General features: G+C 35.1%; 1 protein-coding gene across 5 annotated transcripts in view; it reads left to right on the top strand.

Moving 5' to 3' along the window:
- Window positions 1-23516, top strand: part of OPA1 (OPA1 mitochondrial dynamin like GTPase) — a 52305-nt gene that overhangs the window by 11110 nt on the left and 17679 nt on the right. For all 5 annotated transcript variants that reach the window (XM_050308017.1, XM_050308015.1, XM_050308016.1 and 2 more), the window contains 22 exons: window positions 4390-4443; window positions 5522-5626; window positions 6635-6721; window positions 7462-7575; window positions 7896-7976; window positions 8100-8174; window positions 8503-8574; window positions 8730-8829; window positions 9269-9399; window positions 9929-10001; window positions 10092-10164; window positions 10896-11011; window positions 11656-11720; window positions 12155-12231; window positions 14984-15149; window positions 15629-15781; window positions 16396-16504; window positions 17134-17213; window positions 17759-17899; window positions 19211-19327; window positions 20618-20711; window positions 21012-21122. In XM_050308017.1, the coding sequence (XP_050163974.1) occupies window positions 4390-4443; window positions 5522-5626; window positions 6635-6721; window positions 7462-7575; window positions 7896-7976; window positions 8100-8174; window positions 8503-8574; window positions 8730-8829; window positions 9269-9399; window positions 9929-10001; window positions 10092-10164; window positions 10896-11011; window positions 11656-11720; window positions 12155-12231; window positions 14984-15149; window positions 15629-15781; window positions 16396-16504; window positions 17134-17213; window positions 17759-17899; window positions 19211-19327; window positions 20618-20711; window positions 21012-21122 (2194 nt within the window). The remainder of the gene's footprint in view (window positions 1-4389; window positions 4444-5521; window positions 5627-6634; window positions 6722-7461; window positions 7576-7895; window positions 7977-8099; window positions 8175-8502; window positions 8575-8729; window positions 8830-9268; window positions 9400-9928; window positions 10002-10091; window positions 10165-10895; window positions 11012-11655; window positions 11721-12154; window positions 12232-14983; window positions 15150-15628; window positions 15782-16395; window positions 16505-17133; window positions 17214-17758; window positions 17900-19210; window positions 19328-20617; window positions 20712-21011; window positions 21123-23516) is intronic.

The raw sequence follows: 23516 nt of genomic DNA, 5'->3' as shown, positions 1-23516 counted from the left end.
CCTGTTTGAATTTAACCAAGTTGCATTTAAAGCATGATGTTAAAAGCAGAACAGGTAATTTGTGTCACATAGAAATTTTATGTTCTCTGTCTCTATAAAAACTGTTGTTTAATGTTCATGCATTAAAAAGGCATTTAAGGAGTATGTGAATCAATGTCAAGTCTGTTTACGGTTGCTTATGGTAGCTTTATCTTGTAACAGTGTAGCTATTTTCAGGCAATACATGTCTGGAAACTTTTTTCCCTGCTTTATACTGTTACCAATCTGAAAATTACAGGAATTCCTTATAAGCAATTTTGCGCAGACAATTAAATACTGCTATTAATAACAGTATCTATTGTATATTAATCAAAGATAGTCCTTTGGTTTCCATCTTAAAGCAGAATTTATTCTTATATGTTGTGTTTGTTGAACATCTGCAGTTCACTTTACTGACTCAATTTAACATCAAGTCATTTAATTATTATATGGCTGAGATTAATTGGAAATTCTTCATAAATTGGGATATTTTAATTGTCTGATCTGTTACAAGTGTAATTCTTAACTGCATTGATTTGTTGGCTGCTTCTGTGCCCCCTCAAAAGCTTTCTGATTATTTGGGCTTTTCAGCAGCTTTGGAATTGAGCACTGAATACAGAACTTGATATTCTGTACATCTGAAGATAAATCCCACAGAAAGAGGAATACGCTAAACGTGAACTTTTAAGCATAATTGTATAGCAGTTAATGTAATTGTCATGCTTTTTAGTCAACAGAGAATAATCATTGTTGTCTGAAAGTATAGCAACATTTCATACTCAAATGTTTTACTTTCTTGCCATATTATTTTTTATGTTTTAGAATTACAGTTCCTGGCCATTCTAAACTTTTAATGCTCCTTTAATTAAAAAAAAATTCCTATTTAATATTCTATTTTTTCGTAATTTAATTTTTCAAATTTATTTAGTTAATATTCTGTCTGGATTTAAAATAACACTGATGTCTTCAGTTATACTGAGTCTAAGCATCATACAATAAAATATAATGTAGATTTAATTATTTGAGATTAGTTTATCTGAGTAGGTGTCCTACAGCTGTTTTTGCGTTCATTCCCTTCCAGCTATTTTTTTTTTTTAGTAAGAGTAAAGATGTCTTCAGTGGTCTAAATATTCTCTATTCAGTTACTTTTTTTTAAATAAAGGTAACTTCTTCAGCCTCTGTCAGATTGTATACAGTTTACTGAGAGAGCTGGAGTATAGAATAGTAGCTTGAAGTTTATAATAAAATGTATGAATTGTTAAAATTGCTGGAAAGGCAATACAATATTTGATATATAAAAATTTATTAGCCTAATAAACACAATCAAGAAAGAAAATGAGCTTGATATTGCATTTGTTTCTGATTGAAATTCTACTTTGTTAGTACTTTATTGCAACTACTTCCACAATTCCCAAGCTGTGAAGCAACTTCAAGGGTTATCATTTGAAATATTATCCTAACCTCTGTGGAAGGTACTTTGTGTCTTCTGAGTGTTGAAGGTCAACCTACCTTTGCATATAACAAGTTTTAATTCAGCATTCAAGTGTCCCATTTGGCATACATACCTTATGACAAGGAATGTGTCTTTTTTTGTCACACTAATCTTTTTGCTTGAATCAAATTAAAAAAGATAGTAGACTATATTTTCTTTAATATCTTAAAATGGACTCAAAGATCCTAATTATTGATCCAGATTCTCCTTTAGAGGAATAAATTGTTCCTGTCATGGAAATAAATCATTGTAGGTCCTTTTGGAAACTAATAAATTATTGTTTATTTTTTAACTGAGTTGGCTTCCTTGCCTCTCTATTAGAGAAGTTTTGTTGCCCAATTTTCTTGCACATTTTTCCATTTTAGTTTAGTTACTCAATATTAAATCTATCACAGTTGTAAATTGAATAATAGTAAGAACCATCTCACAATCAAGAGAGGATACTAAAAACAAAAAAGTCATTTTTTTCCTCCTGGGTGTTTTTTTTTGGCTAGCCTTATCATAAATGTTTAGCAGTATAATTTTTGAGTTTATAGAGCTGCACTGTGCATGGCTGCTTGAATGCATTCGGTCTGAACCTTGATAGTTTCATTTATGTGGAAATCATTGTAGTTTTGTAGATGATCAATTTTAAATTATTTGTAGTATTGTTAGAGAATATACAAGACCGGTAACTATGGTTTCAAAGGTACTGGATTTTCAGAGGCATGTAGTTATTTTGTACAATATGTGACAAGAGTTGTTGGAAAGCAACAGCTCTGCAAAATGTTTGAGGAGCTTTTTGGTAATCTTAGTAAACAAGTATCTGCATCTGTGCAGGAACCCATGATTAAAAATGGCTCTCCAGTTTTCTCATAGCTCTTTATGGCAATGAGGAAAGAAGGAGGAATCTTGATGTACAAACCATGCTGAGCCGGATTAAACAAAAACTGATGTGCCTGTATAGACATATATCAGTAGTTTACTTTAGTTTACCTTTTTTTTTGTGTAGAAATCTTAGATTAGGCATGTGTGGCTATCGATACTTCAGATTGTTAGTTTTAGCTTTTCAATATTGGCAACATAAACATTTTTAGCACTGTTACGGAGTACATGTTCAAAGCACTGCACTAACACTGAAAGAACACCTACACCAAACGCTGAGGCAAATACATCATTCTAGAGCTGTTTGTTATTTTTGACATAACTTATCAAATTGGCCTTGTTAGAATTAATCATCTAGTGCTAGATAATTCTTTGCTTCCTATCTTGCAGCTTGTAAGCTGTGTGCAATATTTTGACTCATGCAGACACTGCTCCGACTGTGGTCAGAGATGTCTGTAGGGATGGATTTCAGAGGTGCATCCCAAGTCCTTTGAGAACAGCTTGTTTAAAAACAGAGAAGAGAAAAATACTGACTGTTTTGAAAGTCTGTAGCACGGGGAAACACTTTGTTTTCCTTTTCTTTCTTAATTTTTTTGTTTCTTTTGACTCTCCACACCATTCTCTTTGCCCTCCTACTTTTGTTTTCCCCTTATGTCTCTGAGGTGTTAGAAGTGTGTGCATATGTAAATATTTATTTACATATACCACCTTGTGGCTGCATTATCGAGTCCTCTGTGTTAAACTAACCCTGTTTCCGATGCACTTTTGCTACAGCTGAGCTAATTAACAGAAATGAGAAGTTAACTGACAGCACTTCCTCTTTGCTGTTTATGAACCAAGAAAATAATTGGACAAAGATGGAAGTGTCAGCTTGGATTTCTTTCTATAAAGTGCAGACACAATTCTGTACATTACAGGCTTAATAGCCAAATAATATTGATCACTATGAATAATTGTGGATTTTTGTCTTGTTTAATCTGTAACAACTGTTGTGAAATTATAGTACAGAATTAATTTGTCTAAATGACAGCTGTCTACTGCATAGTAGATGATATGCTCTTCTACTCTGAAGCTAACTTGAGTTGTAAATGTCACATGAGCTTTATTACATGAAGTTTATTTAAATATTAAAGCTTCCAGTAATTGTTTAGATTACAGTTTTTTCTAAATTGAATATTTCATCAATCAGCCATTAGATTTTATGCTGTTTGTAAATATTTACATCATAGCAATTTGTATTGCACCATGTATACTATTGTCTGTGTGTTATCATAAGGGGCTTGTTTTAAACAACTGTTTATTACATCTTGATGAACATATTTTATAAATATTTGTCTAAAAATGGCTCTCAATGCCTGATCTTATTACATTAATGCCTTGAATTTCAAAATATCTTGTACTATAATATCTTAATTTTTCCACTTTTTATTGTAGTTTAAATAATTCTGAAATAACCCTTCAAGACTGTCCTATCTAACTAACATTTATGAAGGTGTGAGGCATGGTTAAAATTATAATTCTGAAAAACAAGTATGAAATAAGAATCCTCGTGAATAGTCAGAAATAGTGAATACTCACCTGAAGGTAGTTTCTATAGCAATCAGGTGTCTACTGTTTGTATCCCATTAAGATCATGTTAATTCAGAGGATTAACATATGAGATCCTGAGGATTTGACCACAAAACTTACGTTTAGTTCACTGGCCAGAAAACTCCCTCAGCACTGTGTAAAGTTCCTTTTCCCTAAGCCCACTTTCCTAGTGTTAAGTCTTGAAGGGTTATTTTTTGTATTTACATGTACTGAAATTCAGATGATTCTTTGATATGGATCTCCTGTAGCAGGTGGAGTTTTCCATCAGCCTTAAATCTCAAATGCTAATTAAAGAATTTTACTTGCTTTAAAATGCATGTAAAGTCAGTTTTCTTATGGGGAACAAAGCTTTCAGTTTGTGATTTGGTTACTTGCAGTGGTTGAACTAAACAAGTGATAGTAGCCATAATTGTTTTTCTTTGTAGGTTTCTGACAAAGAGAAGATTGATCAACTTCAAGAAGAACTTTTACGCACTCAGGTGACGTTTCTGAGTTACTGATATCTTAAGTAGTGATTTATGTGTAGCAGTGTCAGATTTACTAGACAAAAGCACCCATGAAAATACACCAAATATATTCATATTGGGTAAAACTGTAGTGCTTTTTACAATCTCTGAGTTTATCAATACAGAGTTCCTTGTGTTGGCAGAGACCAAAGGTTAGTCTAGTCTGTTCTTTCTCTGACAATGACTTACAGAATGCAAGATCTCATTCCAACAAAGTTTTAATCTCCTTGATTAGCAAGGAAGAACTAGTTATTTTGAAGCTAGATTTTTTTCAGGGCTGATGCGTATTAGTCATATTTGTCAATATTTTGCTTTGCTCACTTTTCTTAAGTTAATGTACTTAATCTTTTATCTGTTGGCTTCTAAATTGTTTGGCTTTTTGGCTCAACCACATTGTTTTGATACAGGTTTTCGTAGCCTCTTCATATATTTACTAATTTTGAATGCATTTATTATTTACCTTTTTTTTACTAATAGCTTGAAATTTCTTTTGTTCTTAAAAAATACACTCAGGCGAAATGCATTACTACATCATACAAAATGGGTTTCAGAGTAGATATCAAATATATATATATACGTATAATAGATAATCTTCAGAGTACTATCATAATCTTTTAAACAGGACTGAGCTGGTGCAGTTGTGTCTTGAACTGAGGTTGAATGCTAATTCATATTTAAGCTCTGTGACCTTTTTGGTTGAATGGTCAGTTCTCACTGATGCTAATTTCTGTCTGATTCCATACATGTAGCTTCTTTGAAAATGATGCTTAAGATGCCTAAAGATTGATTTATGTACTCCCATACGTAATCAGTTTGGAAACAGTGTTGCCTTATTAAGACTTTGGAAACAAAGGAGTTGCATTGCAAAAAAAAATTCTAATGGTCTTCTATTGATGGCCTTGTATTTTTAGTAACTGTAATGATCACAAAGGTTTCTATATTTTTGAAGGACTTGCCCGAGGGATTACACATTTTCCGTAGGTAAAACTTTGCTTATGTGAGTGTACTATTTCCATAATTACACAAGTATATTTGTGTTACCGTTTTATAGCTCAAATACCAAAGAATGCTTGAGCGACTAGAGAAGGAGAACAAAGAGTTAAGAAAATTGGTGCTGCAAAGAGATGACAAGGGAATTCATCAGAGAAAGCTAAAGGTATTTATGTGTTACAAAACCACATAGAAATGTAATTATGCCACATTTTCCACTATTTTCATGATGCTGTTCTAAATTACACTTGTTAATTCATATATGAACTTTTAACATTAGCTTTAAAGATACTTCTGCAAATTTTTTTACTCATCCAGGCTATTATACATACCTTCCTTTTTTTTTTTAATACACAGCTTTTGGAAGTGGCTTCAGTTGAAGAGCATAAAGCGGTTACCACATCAAACTAAATAACTACTCAAGTGATTGGGAAATGGGGATTGGGTTATTTGATTTAGCTTCACTGTATTTTCTAATAATCTTGCTTCCAAGGCTTATACCTTACCTTCTTACACACACAGTCTGCTACCTTTGTGCTGTGTCATGGTTCTTGCTGAGTTTGGTAGGAATAAGTTATGGGATCAGGAAACATCATTTAATGGCTCTGTATAAATCCAGGGAGACTGAACTAAGTATGCTTTTGCTTTTGCCTGCCAACATCCTGAGCATTCTAAAAATGGATGTTTTCTACCTCTCTCTGCATCACTCACTGGCCAGTATTGATCTTGCTCTTTCCTCTGAGAACTGGAAGATAAAGAGTTCTTATTTTTACAGAATGAGATTGATAACTCTGTATCTTTGTTAATGCTTATTGTTCATCAAACTAAAAATGTAAGTTGATGTTTAATGGAAGGAACTCAGTTCAGCTTCTTAACTTGGAAACTGAATTTTGAGCTCTGTTGTTCTCTTATGCTGTACGTAAATAAGAGCACTCATTTTCCTCCTTCAGCAAGGTGCTGTAGTATTTTCATCCACAGGAGACAAGGATTGACTTTACTTGGTATTGTACTTCATGAAAGAAAGATCTGAGCTGCAGTGTAGACAGTTGAGATTTCAAACCATCATGAGAGAATAAAAACAATTTTACACGTGAGTTTACAGATGAAGTAGTCTGAAATGCAGTCTTTGTTGTCTTAATTGACTGTGTTTTCTTTCTGTACTTCTTTTTTGTAGAAATCCTTGATTGATATGTATTCTGAAGTACTTGACATACTGTCTGATTATGATGCCAGTTATAACACTCAAGATCACCTACCTAGAGTAAGTACATAACAAATTCAGTGATTTTTTATGAAACACCAGTCTTATAATTGAATAAAGCATTTATTATATTCTCTATCTAGGTTCAGATACTGCTATTGTGCTCAGCTTTTAATTTTAAATGGTTTCAATCAGGGCACCCCATCATCTTCAGCTTCATAAAATGGATGTTGTTTGCCAGTGTGTGTGAGGGGAGCTTAGAGGGTAAGGTGTCCTGGCTGTCTCCCTGCAGCAGTGCTGCTGTTGGAGGGGACTGTGGGAGGGGGTTTTGCTGGCCTGACTGCTGGTATAGGGGAGAGCCAGGAATGCTTGCTGCTTGCAGAACCACCTGTAGCACTGGTAGCTTCTATAGGAAACCACTACGATGGGGAAATGACAGCATCTACTTCAGGACTCAGCTTTCTCCAGGCAGAATAAGCATCTATCACGTTTGTAGTGTTTTGCCTGCTGAAAGGATCTTGTACAAGAAGATATGAACTGCCTGTCACAAGAGCAGCAAGTTCTTTGTCTCTTCATTAGGTGGCCTGACAGGATGCTTTGTGGACTGTGCTGTCTTGAGTCAATTTTTTGGCGTGACTACAACTTAGTATTTCTTCAAAGATTAAATCTTTAAACCAATGCATTTATTGTCAAACAGAATACAGCTCCTCTTGATACAGATTCATATATTTCTAGTCAGCCTGTCTATGCTTCCAAAATGTCCTGCTGAAAGCCAACAGCTGTTTAAACTTTCACTTAAGGTGGTGGTGGTTGGAGATCAAAGTGCAGGAAAAACCAGCGTGTTAGAAATGATCGCCCAAGCCCGCATATTCCCCCGAGGGTCTGGGGAGATGATGACACGCTCCCCTGTTAAGGTAAGAAGCATCATAATCTCTGAATCAGCATTTGCTGTATTGTTCTCTCTCTGATTATGCCATTAATTGAAGTATAAATAAACATATGTTTATAAAATGGCGTCTAAGCAAGAGGGTTATTAAAACCAATGATAAAACCTCTACAGGCTAATATATAATCCATGTATACTATCTCTGTAGTAGTAATGCCTACCATTAAGTAATTTTGTGCTAAATAGACATTACATATAGTTGTATTACTACAGTGGGAAGTGCACATACTTCTCATGTTTCTTTGTGTTAGATCTACTGTGCTTTCTCATTAGGCTTTTACCATTTAGGTAACCCTTAGTGAAGGTCCACACCATGTGGCTTTATTCAAAGACAGCTCTCGAGAGTTTGATCTGACCAAAGAGGAGGATGTAAGTATAAAGAACTGACTGAGAGTCAATGTGACTTTTATTAACTCTGAAAAAAATTGTGTCTTTGTGGTCTGTAAGCCCCTGTTTAATTAGAGTGAAATTTGATATCTTTTCTTGTAACAGCTTGCAGCTTTGAGAAATGAAATAGAAATCAGAATGAGAAATAGTGTGAAAGAAGGGTGTACTGTTAGCACTGAGGTAAGACTTCTCAAATATTTAATGGCAAATATCTGTGCATATGTATCTTTCATAAGTATTCTTCAACTAGGATATGGTGGTGAATCCAGTTAGTGTATATTTAATATTTTGCACTTGCAAAGTATATTTGGACTGTTAAAATCAGTTTTATATAACAGTTACTTGCATTTAAAGTTGTACTTCCTATTTGAAATTTAAAGGTTGTTACAGATAAAAGCATATGTGTGTAAATATGCATTTATATGGTTTTATGTGTATGTGTTTGTGTATGCAACTACATGCAAAGTAGGTGTGTGTATAAACCTTGAATTTCAATTTTACTTCACAGACCATCTCCTTAAGTGTGAAAGGTCCTGGTTTACAGCGAATGGTATTGGTTGATTTACCTGGAGTCATTAGTGTAAGTATAGGATAAATAAAAAAATTAAAAATTAACACATGAAACTGAGGTAATGTTATTGGTGAGAACAGTAGCTGTTGGTTTTTTTTTTTTTTAACATCTTTGTTTTCTTTTTTTTTTTCCTTTAAATGTATATTTTCACGTACATATTAAAGACTGTGACATCAGGTATGGCTCCAGATACAAAGGAAACTATCTTTAGCATCAGCAAGGCCTACATGCAGAATCCTAATGCCATCATCCTCTGTATCCAAGGTAATCAGAGTCTAGATAGTTATCCAACTGGCAGGACTTTTTGTTTTAATCATGGTTCTTATGTTCCTCTGGGGTCTGCTCTGATTATATTAAATTTCCTGTTGTGATAATCTGTATGGTGTACAAAACAGTAAGCAACTCTTTGTTAAGAGTTTTTAATCATCAAGGAAAAATGGTGGTGATAATATTCAAGATTTCTTCAAAAGTGTTTTTTGGAGTTGAATATTTTGAGCAAGCTGGTATTGTTCTAAATTTAAACAAATAGAACAAACTACCTTTTTATGATGCTGGGAACAAAGCAAATTTTTCACTCTGTGTACCCAAAAATGGGTCTAATTTTATTGGGTTTAAGTTGTAACACGAAACTTATTTGACACCCATCTGTCTTCAGTGTGTTAGATTACATAGTCCCTGAAATACAACTTTGTATGTATTTTAGATGGGTCAGTGGATGCAGAACGCAGTATTGTCACAGATTTAGTCAACCAAATGGATCCCCAAGGAAAAAGGACAATTTTTGTGTTGACAAAGGTTGATCTTGCAGAGAAAAACGTGACTAGCCCAAACAGGGTGAGTTGAAACTGTTTTTTTCACATTGTGACAGCTAAAGGCACACACAGTAAAATACTTGAGATGCTGTTGTAAATACTGGACCTCACCTACCTGTTCTAGATGGCTTGGAGTGCTTATTTCTGTATTCAGTATGATTTTTTTGTCATGGTTGTTGTTTTAATTTCCCAGGCCTTGCTTTTAGTGGTCATCTGTGTGACTTCATTCTCAGCTTGCTACAATACGGATTTGTTTCATGAAGGTGACCTGAACAAGTTCCATTTCCCAAAAAGGTTTAAGGGTGTTTAGGGATAGGCATTTTTACTGTATTTTGTGTTTTGCTGCGTTATGCCTTATTTGTTTTATGCCTTTATTTTTTTGTTTGTATTAAATATCAGTAGAACTCATAGTCCCATGACAAACTGCATCCTGCAGTACTCTATTCAGAGATATAACTGGATCTGGCTTTAAAATTGTGCTGAAGAAAATGAAGGAAAGAATGTCTCTGTGCAAAGTTAACCATGGTTTTTTTAATCCTTTATTTTCATAGATCCAGCAAATCATTGAAGGCAAACTCTTCCCAATGAAAGCTTTGGGTTATTTTGCAGTTGTTACTGGAAAAGGTAAAGAAAGCTCTAGGTCTGCTTATTTGTTCTTGGTAGCAGAGAAAACTGTCTAAATGGAACTGTTGCAGCACTCTTTTGTTTCTCCAGGAAACAGCAGTGAAAGCATTGAATCTATTAAAGAATACGAAGAGGAATTTTTTCAAAATTCAAAGCTATTAAAGTATGTTGTTATTTTATTCTTTTTACTAAAATGAGCCTATGTTGGTAAATCCTAGCATCAGTTTTTCTTGTTGAACTTCAAAGGATTGCAATGTGGAAACACTATTTGAGATTTAATCTGCTTAAATTAAGTACAGTGTTGAGGTGGCCAGGTTGTCCTGGTTTCCTAATGCTTGCTCTAAGACAGTGGAGGCAGACAGGCAGCACTTGATTCCACTGCTCTCTCTTCCAAGGCTTTTCTGTGTCTCTCTGTTGACTCTACAAAAACTAAGTTTCTGTCTATGTCCAGGCACTAAATAAAGCAGGGAGGAGGGAACCCAGTCCAACTATGAGTTTTGGTCCCTCTAAATATCGATTGTTTTGGCGTGACAATGTTGTATTCAAAGGGTAACCTGGCGGGAAGTTCATAGAGCAGAGTTTTGATTTCACAGGCTGGTGAAGATACCCTGCATGGTCTTTGCAACTGCAGTACCTGCACTGCAGCCTCTAGAATAAGAAATTATTTGTGGTGAGGGGTTTTTGTTTGTTTGCTTTGTTTTGGGGCTTTTCCCCCCTTGCTTTGGTAATTATCTACATTGCATATTTTGGAGGAAGATATTGGAATTTGGGTTAGGTGCACATTGACATGTTATTTTCTGCTGTAAAAAGCAAAGCTTTATTCTTGGGAGGAGAAAATGTGTGCTAGAAAGCATGAGTAAGCGCTGAATCTCCTCTAGCTGTCTTTCTTTATAGGACATGTATGCTGAAAGCACATCAAGTAACAACAAAGAACTTAAGTCTTGCTGTGTCAGATTGCTTTTGGAAAATGGTGAGAGAGTCTGTGGAGCAGCAAGCAGATGCTTTTAAAGGTAAACATATTTTCAAAAAAACAAGTGAAATGGCAACTTTTTGTTAAACAGGTAGTTCATCCACATATAAGGACATATAAAGACTGTAATGTATAAGGACTGACTTCTGCTAGCATGGTTGGGCAATTATATTTTATGTGTTTTATATGGTCAGTATTTCTTGTTAATTGATTATCACCCTGTTAATCTTTATAAAAAGACCCAAAAAAGTAATTCATGATATGAAGTACCCACTTGCTCTAGAAACCAAAGGAGCAAGTAAGTATAAAGAGAAAAATCAAGGGTTTTTGGGTGGGTTTTTTTTGTGATCAAAACGCAGTTCTTCCACTGCATTCAGATGTTGTTTAAAATGGCTTTCTACATAAAGGTCAGGGCAGGACTGACTTGGGCAGAGTAGGAAGCTGAATGGCTCTTTCCACTATGTTTTTTTAATGCATGGATTCTGTAAATTACAGGCAGAATATTTGGGTATAGACAGCCAAAAATTCTGCTCATATGCAGACACACTTAAAAGTGTGTCTTTTGTTATAATTTTGTTATAATCAAAATTTGTTGCAATTTTAGGAGCTGCTAAACTTTTAAGGTAATGATGAAGTTCGTGTAGACATTTAAAAAAGTTAAGGCCTTGTTTCTGATTTTTGCAGCCACACGTTTCAATCTTGAGACCGAATGGAAGAACAATTACCCCCGATTGCGAGAACTTGACAGGGTAAATTACAGTACTGCTTTAACTGGTGTGCTGCAAAGGGTTGAAGATTATGAATTAAAATTTATGCCATTTAATCTCATTTGTAAAGGTTTCCTAAAGTTAATTTAAAGTACTGACATTTTAAAATGTGAGGACAGTGTATATTATTCTAGGGGAAGGAAATACTGAGCTCTGTTTTATGAAATACTGTTTTTCAAAATTGTGATACTTCAATACTTAAGTCTTTCATTCTTCTAGTATATAGTTATCTGACCTAACTTGCCCCCAGAAATAGGTCATTGTTTCTTTGTGATCACAGCAGAACATGACCAGGAGGTATCATTTGAGGTTTAAAGGCTGTAAGAAAAAGGTTTAGGTTTGTTTTCTTTTGGTTTTTTTTTTTGCATAGAAACATGATCAAACTATACTTACTCTGATTGTTTCCTTTTGCACAGAATGAACTGTTTGAAAAAGCAAAGAATGAGATTCTCGATGAAGTCATAAGTTTGACTCAGGTCACACCAAAGCACTGGTATGGTAATTTTTTTCTTTTTTTCCTTTTTTTTAATTTATTTTGTTAACTATCAGAAGTTTGCCTTTAAAATATAAAGAGTTCAAGTAAACCAAATTCTCCAATACAAGTAAGAAACTGGTTTTCTTGACAGTGTCCCTGTGACAGTTGTCTATGTTTGTTATTCTGAATCAGGAAGTACTTGTATAACCCCTCCACAAAAATTATATGATGTCAGTTTGTACTTCTGTTTTTATACAGTGTAATGAACAACAGATACTCCTCAAAAATTAAAAGGAACAGTCATAATAAATAAGCTTTGAGATGTTCATTTGAAGTATGAATGAGTAATTTGTCTTGATGTTTGGGGATTGTCATTGTGTGTATCAAAATAATGTATATGACATTGGAAATCAGGGAATCAGAGATTAGGAAAATTGAAAGAATATGTAAGTCCTGGCTGTAAAAATTCCTGATCTGGATGTCTGAGAGTTCCATCCTACACGTGGATCTCATTGGTAGCCTCAATCACTCACACTGTACTACTCTGACCTACTTCTCTGTAAGGCAGCCACAGGTGTGAGAGAGAACTCAGCCTAAGCACTTTAACCATGCAGCATCACTGCATAGTAAAGCCACTGTACATGCAGGCTAATAGGAGAATAGCCAATGTGGGGGATTACTTTGACAGCCTGTATCACATCTGAGAACAATTAAAAAAAGATTTCTTTAATGCCTTTATGTTCTGTGACCTGAACTGAACTGTAACTTGGTCAAAGATTAAAGAACAAGATAAAATGTCTAACTCTTAATAACATTAGAATAATGCTGGGTATATGGCTGTGTTCAGACTTGTATACAATGTGTTAGTCTGAAATATTGTTCTAGTCCAAATATAATGCAGGTTTGTCATTCTGGTGTTTGCTGTTGTTGGCTGTGTAATTGATGCCGAAGAACCCTCGCCCACATCTAGTCTGCTTCATTTCATGTTGTGGATTGGGTGGGTGCATAACATGAATGCTTCTGTGCATTTCCTTTGAAAGTTAAAGTGTAGTGGTGACTCTAGATTTATTACACTTAATGAGCTATGAATTACAGCTGGAAAGCTAAGTCCGGAAAAAAATGCTTTTATGAAAATGTCATTATATCCAGACTAAAAACAGCAATGCATTTGATGAACGTGTTTCTATCCTGTTAAAATTTCCATTCCTTCCAATTAAGTTTGATTAGATTAGGCAAAGCAAAAATGTGTTCTTATTGATAATCAGTAAAGAAGGAATGAGATTGCATTTGTTCTTAATCAGAGAACTACATTTCTCCTGCAGTGCACTGTAAGTGGTAAAATACATAACAGATGGGTTCCAGTGCACCCTGTAAGTGAATGCAAGAGAAACTAATTTGCCACAACCCTGGTTCTTTTAATGGTGATCAAGAATGATCAATAATTGATCTCTGCTTGAACACTATTAAATCAACCTACTTTAAACAAAGCTCTTTAAAAGATTTTTTATCATTTTTTTTTGCTCATGGCAATATTTATTTAAAGGTAATTTTTTTCAACATTTAAATCCTTTAATTCCTTTCAGTTTTGTATAAATACTTTTACTACCCTGAATACATTGAACAGCTTTTTTAACAGTAGAAAAATTAATGACTTTGATCCCCATTCATACTGGTATGAAAGATAGACAGCTTCAAACTAGTTAATTCTCAAGGAAGGATACTTTAAACACAAAATAGAAATTTTCAATTATGCTACTGTTGATATGGGGGGAGGAAGGTGATATTTATGGGAAGTGCTTCAGTCTTGGTTGATAGTTGAACCATTTAGAGTAGGGACATTACCAGGGAGACGGCATGTGTCCTGAACCTCAACCCGCTTGGAAGAAAAGTGCCTTAGTCTTGTACCTCCAAAAAAGGGCAGTTTTTTCTTTGTCTCTTAGCTCTCACCATTCTGCCAAATCTGGCATTCATATGATCTAAGCTGATTTGGCATTCTGAGCAAGCATAAAATTAGCCTGCAGGAAACCCGCAACCCGTACTAGAGACTGTGGCAGGAGCAGAAGGGGCATGACTGGGTACTGGGTACATGTTACTCTGGCTCAACTGAGTTGTCTCACTGCAACTGTAAGGTTTGTTGCAATTTAGAAAGGTTGAAGTTGGATTGTTTTCATTGTTCCTTCATGAAAGGCACCATAAATGGGAAAGTAGTGCTTCGTTTGATAGTGCCATGAAGCTCATCTGTTAATGAATGTCAATGTACATCTTGGTAAAAGGTGGGACTTGTCAACTTGCTTCATTGTTTGTCAAATCTGGGAACAATCCCAAATGGAAAACTATAGCATGTTCCAACAATCAAATCAGAGTTCTGTAGAAACAAACCCCACATGTTCTTTTGGGAGCATGGACTGTAGTCAGATCATGTCAATCTTTGCAGTCTGCCCCCATGATGCTCCCCCACCTCCCATACATAAACACACACAAAGCTCTGCGTGGTTATACTGGTATAATGAAAGGCTGCAAGGAGCTGTTGTGCAGTGCAGTGGCAACTGTGAGAGTCTTAGAGGCCAACTTCTGAAGCTGTCTTTGCTGCTGAAAACATTGTGCATTTATGTCTTTAGTTCCATGCAGATTTTGGTTGAAGTTGTTGTGATGTTAAGGAGTATTTCCTGCCTTCTGTGGTCTCAATTTCTCAGTGTTTCTAACAAACTGAATGCATACCTCTTAGTTGCTTGATTGGAAAACATCACATGTGTTACAACTTTCATTTTAGGGAGGAGATTCTTGAGAAAACTTTATGGGAAAGGGTATCTACTCATGTGATTGAGAATATATACCTTCCAGCAGCACAGACTACAAACTCAGGGACGTTTAACACCACTGTGGACATCAAGCTGAAGCAGTGGACTGACAAGCAACTGCCTAATAAAGCAGTAGAGGTAAGAATTTAGTTCTTTAAACAAAAAAATAAAAAACTACAATCTGTGCAAAACCTTTTAAAATGACAACATAACTCCGGAAGACTAAAGTGATGTTTGGAGGACTGATTGCAGTTCTTTTAACCAACTTAGATGTCAGAAAAGACTGGCAAGATCTTGATGTTCAGAAGCATACAGAGCAGAAACATTGTACTTTGCTCTTCTGATGAATTTTGTTTACTACAGAGCAAAAAACCCTATTTTTACAAGGTTAAACCCTTCAAGTAGGTATATTCATCCGCTTGCTACAATATATGAAGCCAAGTTTAGTGTTGCCTTTACTAGTAATGGAAAAAGAAAAAGTCAGTGACTTACTCTTATGCTTGCTTCAGGAAGTCTCTAAATTTTCATACTTGCAAGAATTGTCATAAATGTTCACTTAGCAGCTGGAGCACAGTGTAATGGTCCATTTCAGGTTGAATTGTTTGCTAACTTTCTAGGTGGCATGGGAGACTTTGCAAGAAGAATTTTCCCGTTTCATGACAGAAAAAAAAGGAAAGGAGCATGATGATATCTTTGATAAACTGAAACAAGCTGTCAAAGAAGAAACTATTAAACGGCATAAATGGAATGAGAGAGCAGAGGATAGCCTGGTATAATGTAGTGGGGTTTCTTGCCTTGTTGACTAAGTGCTGTTGAAATTTCTTTACTGAAGTTGTATATTCAGTATTTTTGCATTTTTTGTTGTAATCCTGAAATGGCAGGGAGTAGTGTCCATCTCACATTTTCTACATAATGTTTTAATACATTTTCTCAATTCATTTCATTATTATATTTATTAGTTTCCCCCTAAATAGCGTCTAATAAAACTGTTTTGGTTGGTTCAGAAAAGTCATCCGTAATCCACTGGCTGCAGGACAGCCTGGTGAGAATTGTTTAGCATCAGCTCATTTGTTCTGTCTGGTGTAGTCACATAAAATAACATCATTTCATTACCATCTTTATAGATTCTGTAATCCAGAGGGGTTTCATATCTTCTCCTGTATTTTTTACATTATCTATGCTAGGCTGTAGAATAGAGTCAAACTAAAGGCACACAAAAATATTTTTGGCAGTCCTTTGAATAGTGTCTCTTGAATAAATCACACATGCCCAATACAAGCTACTTTATCAAACATTAAAAATGAAGAGAATGCTAGAAATATTATTGTTACTAAATCTTGAGTAAATTATTTATTGCATGCTAATATTCCATTCTGTATCGCAGCGAGTGATCCAGCACAATGCCTTGGAAGATCGGTCGATATCTGATAAACAGCAATGGGATGCAGCCATTCATTTTATGGAAGAGACACTCCAAAGTCGTCTCAAAGACAGTGAGTTGTGTGATGTATTCCACTCTTCTGTGCTTTGTAATCTGGCCTGGATCTAGTTCACTTCATTGCAGTGCAAGCTTTTGTATCAGCACAACTCACACAGTGGTGACTGTTTGAAATGGTACTAATACTGATAGAAATATTTAGCAAAGTACAGCCTCAAGTGTTTGTGCTCCTACTCTTGCAATGAGGCAACTGTAAGATAAGCAGTAGAGATCTGTAGAGTCAAAAAATGGTACAAATGCACATGTGAGAGAACAGAATAGATTCAGAGACAGTAGGTGGTCCGTTTATGGTTTCTAGCGTAATTAGTTTTGATGCAAGTTGCAACAAGGTAAGATTTTTTTTTTTTTTTTTAAACCTGACTTGGAACCAGGAGGGCTGTCTCACTGGAGGATTGTTGTGTTTTTATATACTTCTTTGAAGCATCTTCTGGTTGGCATTCATTTTTAAATTTTAATAAAATACATCAACTGTTGCTTCAAGTAAAAAACACGACCCAGTACAGCATATCTTATGTTCTTCATCATAAAATGTCCATTCTTCTTCATATACCCAAGTTTAGAACTGTACATTTGGCTGGTTGCATATATTTTGTGTGATAGTTAATATCATGCTTCCTTTTTCAGCTGAATCTGTTATTGAAGATATGGTGGGTCCAGACTGGAAAAAAAGATGGTTACACTGGGTAGGCCGCACCAAAGAACAGGTAAAAGCAAATAAATTATAAAGAATTTGTAGTTCACTACCTTAGGAAAACTTTGATTATTACTTCAAATAAAACTTTTAATGAATTTCAAAAAATACCAACCCTCTTCACACATTTTAGATGACTGCAAAAAAAAAAAAATTACTTCTCATTGTTTTGAATACGACAAAGAATTTCTTTTTTTTTTTTCCATTCTGATCAGGGTCACATGTGGTATGTGAATGTGAACCCTGCTATTGGATATTCGTGGAGGAGAAAGGGGGCTAACACCTATGAGTTTTTATTCCACTCTTCTATTCTTGTTCTGAATTTCGGTGCATAATGAAAAGAAAAAAATTAAAAATTGACAGTGAATTATCCCTTAAAAATATTATATTTGAAGTGTCTTTGCATGACTACTCTTTGGAGTCACTTAAACGTAACAGTTAATGGCATCAGAGGTATTTTCTGCTCTGGCTTATTAAGCAAATGGAGTGTTTATTGAGGAGGTGCTGATGAACTCTGAGCCTATAATAATTAATTCTAACTAATCGTTCCTATCCTAGAATATTCGTAATGAAACAAAAAATGAACTCGAGAAATTAATCAAGTGCAATGAAGATCATGCAGCTTATCTGGCAAATGATGAAGTGACGACTGTCAGAAAGAATCTGGAAGCAAGAGGAGTAACAGTGGACCCATGTCTGGTAAGATGCAGAATTGTAACAAGACATATGGAAACCCCCTGTGAAAACTTGACTGTTCTTTCTAGTTAGCATACAAGGGACTCCCTCTGAATACTGAATTTGTAATCCAGATGTTTCCAAATGAAATACTAAATGAATTCTTGCACGCAATTCACACACTTCTGTTGCCTATCAGACAAATGCAGTACAACACTTTGGAATCTGTCAGTTTAGACTGAAATTGGAATCTACTGAGCAGATTTTCTTACATACAAAGCTTGTTTGAAATTATTGTTCAGATGTTATGTACAAGAATCGAGGCCTTTATGAGCAAGATACAGTAAAAACATATTGTGCATCCTTAAGCTTTCAGTGTGGTTGTATGTGAAGTTTGAAGTTCATTGGTATGCTGAAGAGAGAATTTTTTTAAAAATACTTGTAGAAAGGCAGGATTTTTTAAGTGTGTCCCAAGGGATTGTACTGTACGTTTGAAATGTTCTGGAAGAATACATATCTCATTGCAGTGTAAGGCCCTTAGGGATAATTAAAAGTAAGATTTTAAATAAATGAGAATACATACATTAATAAGTAATAGATGTAGATTTCCTTTAACGGTGATTTATTTTCTGGCATAACTTTGGCTACCTTTCAATATTAATTTCTGTACTTATTCTAGATAGAAGAGTCATTTAAATACCTGCTGCTCCTTTCCTGTACAGAATTTACTATTTTTTGTAAAGGTCATATTTGTGATCCACATCCTCTACATGAGGAAGCTGAGTGCAAATTGAGTTTTCCTGCTAGCTAAGCAATTTATTTTCTTAATTATGTTTCATGGGTTTTTCAAAGAGGCATATTGATACACATATTTAATTTTGAAGAACTGAAATATAAATAAGCCTAATCAAGAAAAGTTACAAAGGTTTGTTTACATAAGACCCATGAAATATTTTTCTATGCTTTAATCTGGTTTAATTGGTAAATTAATGGGTACAATTAAAAAATGTATTTTCAGTGTTAATGTAAAGATTATGTTGTAGTATATAATTAAATGTATTTTGGCTGCAGATGGTATTTTTAAGCACTCAGTTAGGTTACGTGCATGGAAGAGTGGATTTTTAAATTGACAGTCATCTGTAATGTTTGCCAAATGTAAATAACATATTAATCATAGCCCAGTTGCACACAAATTGCTGAGAAATATTTGACATATGTTACGTGATATTGATAGTGGAATTTGGAGTTACATTTTAAAATTAAATGCAGTCATTAATCTATACACAATAGCAAGTGTGTTTATTTATTTAGTCAAATTAAATACTGTTTTCCTAGATTAAAGACACGTGGCACCAAATTTATAGAAGATTCTTCTTGAAGTCTGCCTTGAACCACTGCAATCTATGTCGAAGAGGTTTCTATTATTATCAGAGGCATTTTGTGGACTCAGAGGTAAGCTGAAGAACAGATGTTCTTCATCTACACTGGTGTTTTGCCTTACTATTTCTATCTTAATTGAAAAAAAAATCTAAAAATACTTTAAAGAAGCCTGACCAGATAGCTGGTGATCCCAGATATGTTTTACATGAGGCTTTCAATGGATAAAATGCCATCATGGTGGTAATTATGTAAAATAACCACTAGGTATCAGCCATGACCTAAACATCTGGTACTAATCAATGTGTATTGAAAATACCCAACTAAAAGCAGTATTATACTTTTGTTGGTATCTTGTTGTAATCCATTCCTCCCACTTTCCCATTAATAGTTATTAACCTCAGTGATACAAAAAAAATTCAGAAAACATCTTTATAGGTTTATAGGAAAAGTATGGTCAGTAAGGGTTTAGAGCAAGTACTTGGTACTACATGTGATCAGTAGGGAAAAAAATAACTGTGGAGTTTTCAAACAGATCTTATTTATAAATGACTTTCCAGTTTTGTAAACCCAGCCTTGTGCAACAAATGACAGTATGTATGAATTCACACAAAGAATATATGGTTTCCTTACCATTATATTTTAAATCAAAAAGAAACTACTGAAAAAGATAGAGCTCCTCACCTCCTGTGGAGGTTTGTTTTTCTTTTAATGAGCAACAGTGATTCTCACAGAGCCAGAAATCTTTGCTACTTTAGAAATACTTTTGCCTGTGAGGGATGAGGCAATGAGATCACAGCATGGAGAGCTGCCTCTTCATGACTCTTAAGCTCCCATTCATGTTACTGTCTTTTTTAAGGTGTCCTAATGTGAAGTTAATGCTCCCTTCTGCCATCCTTGCAAGTGTAGAAACTGTCTCTCTGCTAACAAATGTAGCCCTTTGTCCAGCGCTGTCTTCAGAAGTGTTTGTCAGACGGGGAGGCACAACCTGAAGTTCAGCTGTTGTCTCTCAGCATGTTCGCTATGAACAGAGTAGTGTTTCAGAGAGCATTAGGTTACACTCATTAGTCTGCATACAGTGTGTGCAAATTGTTTCTCCATGGTTTCCTGTGATATGGCTCTTTCTGTTGGAAATAGCAGGTGTGAAGGTGATGCAGTGCATTAAATAAGGCTGACGTGGTTCTTGTGAAGTATTTTTGATGTGTTTGCTTGTTACTTAACCAGTTATTCTGCGTGATTTTTGTGTGAGGTCAGTATATGTATCCATGAGGTTACAGTTGCTGCTAAGAAAGTCAAGAGATTCTTGTACCTATAGGATGTTCACTGGACATCAGAGGTCTGACACCACAACTGCTCTCATTCCAGCTCGAGTGTAACGACATTGTCCTCTTCTGGCGAATCCAGCGAATGCTGGCGATTACAGCAAATACACTGAGGCAGCAGCTTACTAACACTGAAGGTAAGGCTCACAGTCAATTGAGGGGTTTGAAACAAAAAATTATCTCCTCCTAAGAAAGTAATGCAATTTTGCTGAGAGAGAAAATACCCTTTGAAGTTTAGGAATCTTTCTCAAAGAATTTCCTGTCTTAATGGCCCAAAGAAGGGGCTTCTGTGTTCAGAAATTTGCCTTTTCTCCAACCAGATTAGTTAGTATTGTAACATATACTGCATCTCCAACAGAAATTTTGTCCTTAGGTCATTATAGATGCAAAAGTATTACCACTTTTTTGTTTTGCTTTGTTGTTTTGATTTTTTACAGTAAGGCGCTTGGAGAAGAATGTAAAGGAAGTGCTTGAAGATTTTGCTGAGGACAATGAAAAAAAGGTGATGCTCCTAACTGGCAAGAGAGTCCAGCTTGCAGAGGATCTCAGTAAGTACCTACACTATAGTGTTTTGGAATGAGTTTGAAGTGAAGCAAATTCTGACCACTGTCCTTGAGAACATTCAGTGTAATATGGGTTGTTGATGTGCTGGCATTTATTTAATATCACATGGATTTCTTTTCTTAATTATGGGCAGATCTTACTCATTCAAAGGTGGACATGGGTAGTATAGTGTGATAAAACAATAGAATTTCACTGATATATTGCATTAGTAAATTGAAAAATGTAGTCACAAAATGTAGAAAAAACCTGTCAGACATGGAGGTCTTGATGTTGTGCTTATTAAGACGGGATGGCCATTATATAAAGAGATTTAACAAGGAAGAAAATCTAGCAGATTTAACCTTCCAGAAGGATTACAGTAGTGTAATGCTTTGAGTCACTCAAAGTATTAAGGGGTTTTGTGGTTAATATGGTAAGGCTTTAAACAGTGAAAGTTTTTCAGGGGACAGTCCAGGTTGAGATGATAGCCCTGTTGTCTGCCTGCACATCCAATAGGGTTTAGACTGACATTTATCTGATGGGGCTTGTCTTGCACATATACAGTTGATTTTTTGACAGCATTCTTCTGTTGTTCTGTGAGAATTCCACTTAAACCCCAACTATGCACCTGGACTGGTGGGGTAAAAAACAATGCTGTGCAAAAGGGAAAAGGAAAAGAAAAAAAAGCTTGTGATAAATGAAGTCCATGTAGTTATATAAATATCTGCATGTTGACGTCACAGGTGACCTTTCTTCTTAGACCTGTATTTTTTGTTCAATTTAGAAACTTATTTTTGACTTAAAATATGGTTTGGATATTTAATTCAGAATAAATTAATTTTATGGTCAGTGTTTCTTCTTTTAATTAGCAAAGTTCTGATATCAAGGGTTCAGTGGGACAGAAAAGCCTTCAATTGCTGTTAGTTTCCTAAGTATGAATCATGTCTTCTATTTTTTACATCCAAAATGTAGTATAAAAGAAATGTTTTGCTTATAATAAACTCAAAATCTAAGGATTTACTTTTGATAGTGCTGGTTTGGTTACATTGGAAATGCTATCTTATTATTGGAAGTATTGTTACTAAATTCACAGTCAGTGGTACTGTTGTCCTTTAGAAAGTTTCTATAATATTGTGGAACCATGAGTAGGAATTTTGATGATCTTGGGCAAATTGATTGGGTCTTTGTGACTATCTCTAAAACAAGTGGTATGACTATAGAGTTTTTATGATAGGTACATAATTCTCTTCAAACATCCTGTGTTGCTTTTGAAACTATGTCAACCTTACGTAAACATTCTTTTAGAGTGGGTAGAAACTGTTTTACAAAATAAGGGTGTTTCCTCCTCTGTATATGTGTTGAGGTAAAGTGAGTGGTAGCCTGCAGAGTAGGATGCAGGCCTTTAAGGAGGAAATTACCTCCTTTTTTTAATGAGCACTGGAACTTGCTTGCTTTGATGCTGGATGTTGATTTTTTTTTTTTTTCCTGAGAAGACACTGGTATAGAGTAATTGGCAATTTCGATTTATCCTTAGATATTCCATGTTTCAAAACAAAGTAAAAGAACACTAACAAGCACGTAATGTTTAAGTTAACTTGGCTTTATTTTGCACTGAAATTGACTTGGAATTTTTGCATTGTCAACTTTGCTCCTCCCAGGTCCCAAGCCTCAGCAATACACTCCCATTTCAAAGCAGTAACAACTGGGGTTGTTATTTTGTAAGCTAAGGCTAGACCTGCAGGAGCAGCCTGTGTGTTTATAACCTGAGGTGTCTGTACATTGGTATATATGCTTCAAGTGTGTAGTTTGCATTTCATAAATTATTATGTAGCAAAAACATGTCACCGCACTGTGTTTCTTTAGATTCCGGAGGTCAGAGATCCCTCACATGTTATTCTAAGGAAATAATTGTTACTTGGGACAAAACAATCTATGATGGCACGTTCTGCTTTATTGTACTTGTGGGAAGATTTTAAAACTACCACTGCTTAGTTCTGTACTCAGATCAGTTGTGTTCTTCCTGCATGCTTTTATTGCTAAGTGGCAGTAATTTTTATGGGGAAATGACAGGAAAAGGGGGGGGGGGGAGTTTGCCTTTCCCTTAGTAGATAGTGCCTTTCTTTGGTGCAGGGGTTTTTTTAATACCACTGAGACAGATTTTGAAAGCATTTAGTGATGATCAGGACTTTGCTTAAGGAAAGAAATCCTGACTCCTATGACACATGTTCATGAAGTATTGATATTTTAATTAGGAAGGGAAGTGATCTCCTAAATCACAAAGTCCAGTCTCTCTATCCCAGGCAACTGTGTTTATATAACCTAACTGATTGGAATATGTTGAGCTTTGTCTTTAAATCAGTTAACTTGTTGGGGCTCACTACTCACACTGAAAACATGTT

The sequence above is a fragment of the Myiozetetes cayanensis genome, unplaced genomic scaffold (genome assembly GCF_022539395.1).
Source record: "Myiozetetes cayanensis isolate MyiCay16 unplaced genomic scaffold, myiCay2020 scf13, whole genome shotgun sequence".
Classification (NCBI taxonomy): domain Eukaryota; kingdom Metazoa; phylum Chordata; class Aves; order Passeriformes; family Tyrannidae; genus Myiozetetes; species Myiozetetes cayanensis.
The sequence above is the reverse complement of the archived record's forward strand: the minus strand, read 5'-3'. Positions and strand labels throughout refer to the sequence as shown.